Source organism: Helicoverpa armigera, chromosome 14, assembly GCF_030705265.1.
Source record: "Helicoverpa armigera isolate CAAS_96S chromosome 14, ASM3070526v1, whole genome shotgun sequence".
Lineage (NCBI taxonomy): Eukaryota > Metazoa > Arthropoda > Insecta > Lepidoptera > Noctuidae > Helicoverpa > Helicoverpa armigera.
Genome location: NC_087133.1, coordinates 11,138,414 through 11,146,733, shown reverse-complemented (window position 1 = coordinate 11,146,733; position 8,320 = coordinate 11,138,414). Strand labels below are relative to the sequence as shown.

At 44.0% G+C, this 8,320-nt stretch overlaps 1 protein-coding gene across 1 annotated transcript; it reads right to left on the bottom strand.

The window, feature by feature from the left end:
• Positions 1-3,391: 3,391 nt before the first annotated feature.
• On the bottom strand, positions 3,392-4,255 carry LOC135117783 (uncharacterized). Its single transcript, XM_064037937.1, has one exon. The coding sequence runs from the start codon at positions 4,253-4,255 to the stop codon at positions 3,392-3,394; it is 864 nt and encodes a 287-aa protein (XP_063894007.1).
• Between the last annotated feature and the right edge of the window lie 4,065 nt (positions 4,256-8,320).

The following is an 8,320-nucleotide window of genomic DNA, read 5'->3' as shown; positions in this document are numbered from 1 at the left end:
AACACTGGCGTGCGCGGTGACACGGCGATCCTTCGCCCCTCCGGCGGTGCACGCAGGGTCCCGTCGCTCAAGGTCGTAGCCGCCGCTGTCCATACAAATATCACGCGCCCGGTGCATGGTAGTGGCACGTGTAAGCGCGCGGACAGATGCACTCGCGCGCACAAAGGATCGTACGATGATCGTATGATTTTTGTGTGTGGCCCAAGTTGAAAATATATAAGGTGGCGGTCCAAGTAGCGCAGTAGGCGCGGTAGCATCGCCACAGTTCCCCCCCGCCAGACCATGACTATGGTCGATAAAAATCGGGGAACCTCACACGACGTCCTCTTTTGGTTGCTCTCTCTTCGCGCGTCGTTTCTGAGGTGGTGACGACGTCTGACGTAGGTGCCTCCGCACTGTTGTGAACTCTGGGCTCGTTGACCTCCTCACGCAACACAAAAGCTGGTTTGAGTCTGTCGACAGAAACGTTAGTGCTCTTCCCTTTTACGTCTAACGTAAAGTACTTAGGCTGTCTTTGAAGAACCTTGTGCGGCCCGGTGTAAGGTGGTTCCAGGGGTTTCCGGACGTCGTCACGGCGAAGGAAGACGTGTGAAGCAGAATATAAGTCCCGAGGAATGTAGAAAGGGGAAGTCGTGCCACGATGTTGGTCTCGGTGTCAGATTGGCCATGTGGACCCGGAGACGCGTGGCGTACTGTGTGACGTCGGCTGCGGTGAACTGTTCTGTAGGAGATATGAACTGACCAGGTAGGCGCAAGGGTTCACCATAGACCAACTCCGCAGGCGTAGTCTGGATGTCGTCTTTCCAGGAAGTCCGCATGCCAAGTAGTACCAGAGGTAAGGCTTCTGTCCACTGTGATGTTGAGTGGCACATGATGGCAGCCTTGAGCTGCCGATGCAAGCGCTCAACGATGCCATTCGCAGCCGGATGGTAGGCGGTGGTGCGGAAGTGGCGCGCACCAACCAGGGTAGTGAGGGCCTTGAAGAGGTGGCTCTCAAACTGGCGACCCTGGTCCGTAGTCACCCGCGCAGGACAGCCGAATCTAGCTATCCAGCCAGACACTAAGGCAGTAGCGCAGGCCTCAGCGGTGATTTCTTTAAGCGGGTACGCCTCAGGCCACCGAGTAAATCGGTCGATGACAGTGAGACAGTACCTGTAATCATAAGAAAACGTTAAAGGTCCTACGATGTCAAGGTGTATATGGGAAAATCGGGATGAAGGCTTTTGGAAAGAGGATAAAGGTGCAATGGTATGGCGGGTAATTTTGCTTGCTTGACACTTCAAACAATGTCTAGCCCACTCTCTACAGTCTCTGCGCATCCCTGGCCATACAAAGTTTCGAGACACCAGTCGCACTGTAGCAGTACATCCAGGGTGATTTATATTGTGCAAAGAATCGAAGACTTGTCTTCTTAATTGTGGCGTCACGTACGGGCGAGGTAATGTCGTTGAGGTGTCACAATATATAGGTTTGCCACCATTCAGAGCGGTAATCTTCTCCAGCTTAAGTGACGAACCGTTCTTAATAAAGCTTTGCAGTTCTGAGTCTTCTCTCTGAAATCTTGCAAGTTCATTAAAATTGATGGCTGTTGACACCGCCTCTACCCGCGATAAGGCGTCTGCGACGACGTTCTCTTTGCCAGGCAAGTATCTTATGTCTGTCGTAAACTGGCTAATATAATCGAGATACCTGAACTGTCGGGGTGGTAGACTTTCCTTATTTGCTTTGAAGGCGAACATCAATGGTTTATGATCGGTGAATATAGCAAAGACTCTCGTTTCTACCATATGGCGGAAGTACTTTACAGCTTCATATACGGCCAGTAGTTCGCGTTCGTAGGGGCTGTATTTCTTTTGAGAGGGGCTCAACTTATGCGAAAAAAACGCTAAAGGTTGCCAGTCGTTACCTTTCCGCTGCTGTAAGACGGCTCCTATGGCAACGTCAGACGCATCGGTCACTATTGCCAACTCAGCTGATGGATCTGGATGAGCCAGTAGAGCTGCGTTGCACAATGAATGTTTAGTCTCTTCGAAAGACTTTAGTAGCTCTGGAGTCATGACCACAGGATGGTTGCCTTTTATTTTAGGACCAGCGAGCACGGCATTTAAAGGGGCTTGAAGTTTGGCTGCTTGAGGAATAAACCGATGGTAGAAGTTTACCATGCCCAAAAACCTTCGTAAATCCTTCACCGTTGTGGGGACTGGATAGTCCTGGATAGCCTGTATCTTACTTTCTAAGGGCTTCGTACCCGCTGCTGAAACCTGGTATCCTAGGAAAGTTACCTCGGAGCGTCCAATATTGCACTTTGCTGTGTTTACCACAATGCCATAGTCTTTCAGGCGCTGGAACAGCTGCCGTAAATGCTGCTTGTGCTGCTCGGGGGTTCGTGAGTACACCAAGATGTCATCGATGTACCCGTAGCAAAAGTCTAGCCCGAGCAACACCTCATCGATAAATCTCTGAAATGTTTGTGCAGCATTCCGTAAGCCAAAAGTCATATACATAAATTCATATAGGCCAAACGGTGTTGTAATGGCGGTCTTTGCTATGTCATCAGGATTTATAGCAATCTGATTGTACGCCTTAACTAGATCTATTGTTGAGAAGATTGTACATCCTGCTAGCTGATAAGAAAAATCATGAATGTGACGGATAGGATATCGATCTGGTATTGTCCTGGCATTGAGTGCTCTATAGTCACCGCACGGTCGCCATCCATCATCCTTCTTTCGTACCATGTGGAGAGGTGCTGACCACGGACTCTCTGATCTTCTGGCCATCCCGCTCGCGAGCATGTCTTCAAACTCCTTTTTAGCTGCCATGTGACGCACGGGATCTAAGCGTCGGGGTTTACATGATACCGGGGGGCCAGGCGTCGTCCTTATAAAATGCATAGTGTTATGCTTACCCGGTAGATGAGTACCTGGAGGCCGCGTTATCTCCGGATACTCGCGCAGAACATCGTGGTAGGCTGTCTCTCCTCTTACGGCCTTCACGGATGCGACGTCGTCGGTACCCTTACAACGTACTCCAGCAACTGATAGCGACGTTACATTGTCTATCAAGCGCTGGTTCCTGCAGTCGACGAGTAAGTTGTAGAAACTAAGAAAGTCTACGCCAATGATAGCACGTGACACATCAGCTATCGTAAACCTCCAGGTGTAGTTTCTGCGAAGACCTAGGTTGAGTTGTAGCTGTATCGGACCAAAAGTGTGAATGACAGTATTGTTAGCAGCTACTAAATCAAATTTTGATTGTTTTACTGGCGTCTTAACTGCTGACCGGGGAAAGACACAAAGATCAGAGCCAGTATCTACCAGGAACTGCATCCTGGTCGCACGGTCGGTTATGAACAGACGGCCTGATGAGGAAGAAGGACAGTCGTTGGCCGCTACTTGCGACTGCCCGCTGCGTTTTCCGACTTATATGTGCAGGGCTGCTTACACTTCTTAGCCTTATCACCGAACGTGTAGTGGTAGTAGCAATGCGGATGATCGGGAGGCGGTTGCTGACGTCTAAAGCTACTAGAGCGGTCATACCTTCTGTATCGGGATTGTGAGCGGGAGCGTGAGCGTGAGCGGGGTCGTGACTGTCTTCTGTCTTGCTTATCGAGCCTCGTTGTCAGTAGGGCGACTTGCTTGGTCAGCTCGCTCACTTGTTTAGCCAACTCGGAGGCAGGAACGCTAGCGGAAGCAACTTGCGGGGTCGACGGTGCTATCTCATGCACCCTGTCCGCGATCTCAGCTAGTTGCTCGACCTGTAAATCGGCGATCTGTGAAGCAATGACAGTTTGTATGTTCTGTGGTAAGCGACTTGTCCATATACTTTTGACAAAATCGGATGCACCAGAAGGACCTGCTAAATTTTGCAAATGGCGGAGAAACTGTGATGGTCTCCTATCACCAAGCTCCTCGTGAATTAAAAGTTGCTGTGTGCGCTTTTCTTGTGAGGCGGATAGACGGTTGATCAGCTCTGTCTTTAGTTTAAGGTACTTGTTTGTCTCAGGAGGGTTAGTGATTATGTCCTTAACTTGTAGTGCATATTTAGTCTCAAGCTGCGTGGTAACAGTATAAAATTTACTAGTGTCACTAGTTATCCTTGAAAGCACAAATTGTCCTTCTAATTGTGCGAACCAAAACGCGGGCTCCTCAGGACAAAATGGTGGGCAAGATACCCCTACTCTAGCAACTTCTCGTTGCGGCACTACGTTACTCTCTTTAGATTCAGCATCACTAAAACGCTCAGCCTGAGACATCTTCACTTCTCCGAAATTTATTAAAAATATTTAAACGCTCACCGCTAATCACTTGTACCAACCCCGATGCAGGTAAACAGTTTTTCGACGTGCAGTAACTTCACTATTCCGGTACCACCGCTTCTTCTGTTTCTTCGGATCACGTCGGGGTCACCAATGTAGAAATACGTCGATTTCCACTGACGGGACTCGAACCCGTACTGATAATTTTAGGCGTATGCGTATATAAGCGAAACGAAAGCGAAAAGAATGAGAGAAAGAATGTAGTCGGAAGGAAAAGCAATGAATTTTATATTACTAAAATGAATCAATATATTGTATTATGCACTAAATGAAATTACAGAGGACTTAGCAAACATGAAATATTTAAGCGAGCAAGTTAAGCGCGACGCGTGTGACTAGCAGCCTGTCTTTCGAACACTGGCGTGCGCGGTGACACGGCGATCCTTCGCCCCTCCGGCGGTGCACGCAGGGTCCCGTCGCTCAAGGTCGTAGCCGCCGCTGTCCATACAAATATCACGCGCCCGGTGCATGGTAGTGGCACGTGTAAGCGCGCGGACAGATGCACTCGCGCGCACAAAGGATCGTACGATGATCGTATGATTTTTGTGTGTGGCCCAAGTTGAAAATATATAAGGTGGCGGTCCAAGTAGCGCAGTAGGCGCGGTAGCATCGCCACACCTTAAACTAAATTTTATTACATTTTATTCAGATTACAGATACCTAATATATTTTATAAGCAAACTAGATTATTTGATTATAGAATTTTGAAGAAAATTTATCGGTTAAAAGCCTTTGATTAGATTTCAACTAATACTTGGAAAGGCGGGTGAACAAGCGCCCTAATTAAAGTACCTAGGAGTTTTCTGACAATTTGGAATATATAAAGTTTAATAATAGAATATTGATTAGTCGCAGAATTGTCAAAATATGCAGCAATCAACTAAGTCTCAAAATAGGTATTATGTGTTAAGCACCATTTGGCGCGGTCAGTCCATAGATGGGTGACCGTATTGTCATGACGAGTATCATGTTTCGGAAAATTATTTAAATTAGTGTGTCCCGGCTGTCATTGCTACATTTTTGGCGTTACGGTTAGTCAGAAGACTGAAAGTCTGACAACCGGTCTTACAAAGGGTTATCGGGTAGCCCAGGTAGAACACTCGTAGATACGTAAAATAGTTGAGAAATGGCTGGGCAGATTAAGATGATGTTTGAGTAAGAGTTAAGAGAGTTGAAATACGAAAAAATATCCTTAATTCTGTGAGTCTCAACAGAATTATAACAAGCTCAACAAAGGCTGCGCTATACACAACATTTCACAAGAAGCTGATTATGTATTCTCAAACAAAATTTCTTACATTAATGTCGGGCACGGATTTATAAAATAAAGATGGATATGTCAAGAAACTGGGAGACAGTTATTTTCTGGCAAAATACACTTAGTGTGAACTAGACTAAGTATTTATTTCATGAGGTAGTAAGCTCCTATGAAGGTTTTAATATAGTGTGAATGAAAATTCTCCAAAGTGGAGCCAAAGCCATCAGACGAGACTTATAAATATTATAATAATGTATGTAATTTATACTTGTATGTTAACGTTATCAACTCTATGTAATTTTTATAAGTCATGTCACATCCAAAATTTCCTTAATCTGTATCATCAACAAATCACTTGCGCTGCCAAAAAAGTAAAATGCGAACTTGTAGCGAAGCAAAAACCACTGATCGGATGTAAACGAGCCGACTCATAAATAAACATGTGAAAACTTCAGCGACTCAAGTTTATTTATAAGGAGTATCACACACTAGCACTATCATATAATCATCGGCACGAATCTTGAGCGCTGACCTTCATCTGCGCAGAAGTAATTTATTGGGTTCCTTTTGTGGTATGAAGTGCGGCGCGGGGGCGGGCTAAAGCGGTGATTGGCCCGCAGTGCATCGCGTCATAGCCGGCATTCGGGATTGGTTCTTTGCTAATAAATCACTTCTGCACGGATCAGCGCTCAAGATTTGTGCCGATGATTCTACTTTGTCATGTCTGACGCGAATTCATCCTTTATCATCAGAGTATAACTTCATTCACACACACATACATATGTTGTCACGACGCATGTCCTTAAGGTCTTTTTAGCTGAATCTAAAGACCCATTTGAAACAAGCTATCATTATGTATCTTTTAGTTTTTAGTCTAACCAGATGCAGTGTATTAGGTAGAAGTATTTTGCATGGAGCCAGCTTGAAGTTAAAAAAATGTTGACAAGGTTAAAAGTGTGAATGTCAAAAATCTTTTCTAAATACATAATGGCCATAGTCCATAGGCTTCCTACCTCATACCTCACACTACGTGCACTCTTTGATACCTGAAAAAACGCGTGAATATGTCACGCGTATAAAAACTAAGCGAACCGAACGTTGCAGGAACAGAAAGAAAATCTGCTAGTGTGAAAGCAATCTAAGCAGCACTTCACCGCATGATTCATAGTATTGCGAGCAATCAAAAGTTGGACCTCACGGATATTGACAGGAATTTATGTGTGCGCGGTTCTGAATGTTCAGTTATTTATCCGACTGCCGGAAAGGTATCAAAGGCCAATTTCTCTGCAGCAAGTAGGGTGTTTAGAAAATAATTATATATCTATTAAGCAAGGTTCTTAACGATAGCACTCTATCAAGGCGGTCGTGTAGGAGATAAATATACATATAGTTTACGATATTAAAAAAAGGTTGACTACATTCAAAGATTTAATAAAAATAAAATATATCATTTAAATGTAGTATAAGCAATTACATCAGCAAGTAAACTCGTTTTAACTTACTTCACTAACATATTAAGTCATGTGTTAACTACAACTGAACAAGTTTTAAAATTAAACTCATCAGTTAAATCACCTTCACACTAAAGTATGCTACGACCTTGCTACGGCGTAGGCCTGTCTACGCCGTAGCCTTGTCTACGAAGTCGGGCCATTGCAATCGTAGTATTATCAAACTTTCATAATTATAAGTGGATGCTATTGAAATACCACTCAATAAGTGAAATTTAAACCAAAGTTAATGGAGTTTCAAGCAGTTTTAAGTTTTTATTTATTATTGAATTGGTTTTATTCTTGTTTAACTTTTATACAGTTAGTACGACAACAGTAGAATTCTAACTCAAACATGATCTGACCTCGTCTTCCCCCATTCTCGGGGGAATCGGGGAACTTGCCAAGTTCGACACTACTTTTTCCCCCGCATCCGTGTTTGACCGGACTATACGAGTATATATTTTTTTTGTTAACCCGCTGCTGGTGGGCAAAAAGTTGATTTATTTGGTATCTTTGAGGGTTGTGCGCTTGACAGAATCTACTAGCTTAAGTTTTATGGAGCTTGTAGTTTAGACGCTCTTTTTGACGGAGTTTTTAGATAAAATGCAATACTGCATTTATTTGATTCCGAAGTAAGAGCAGAGCCCCTTTTTCTTCTTTTGATAAGTATAGTTTCTCTTACGATTTGTTACAACCATTGCACCATTGGTAAGGAAAAACTTTTCACTACTAAATAGCTACAGTAACAAACTTTTCTTAAAAAGAAATCGAAATAGTAACATTTGATCACATACCATTTTGTGACGAGTTATCTCAGAAGAGGGAATGTTCTGTCTTTTACATTATCTTATTTATATCTTTTACTTAGAGGAATACAACCCCCAAGCAGCACTACATTAAAACAAAGAAAACAGAAAAACTTTTAAACTACATCATACATTTTATTTCACGTGGCACTTACCCTAACAACTGTACAATACGATCTAACTGTTCAAGTATTTTTGCATTTTATAATAACCACCACTTCATATGCCATTCAAAATCCACCCTTAAAACCACGACATAAGACACAAGTCTTCTGCAAAACAATCTTGGCTTTAGTACAACGTTACATGAATTTGTAGCTAAGCCAAATTGGGCTTTATACCCTTAAGAACAGAATTGAAGATGTTGGTAAAGATAAGTTGGCAGGCACATAATTTGGTTAGCTACGAGTCGTCACGTACAGGTTATCGCAACCGTGTCGGAGCA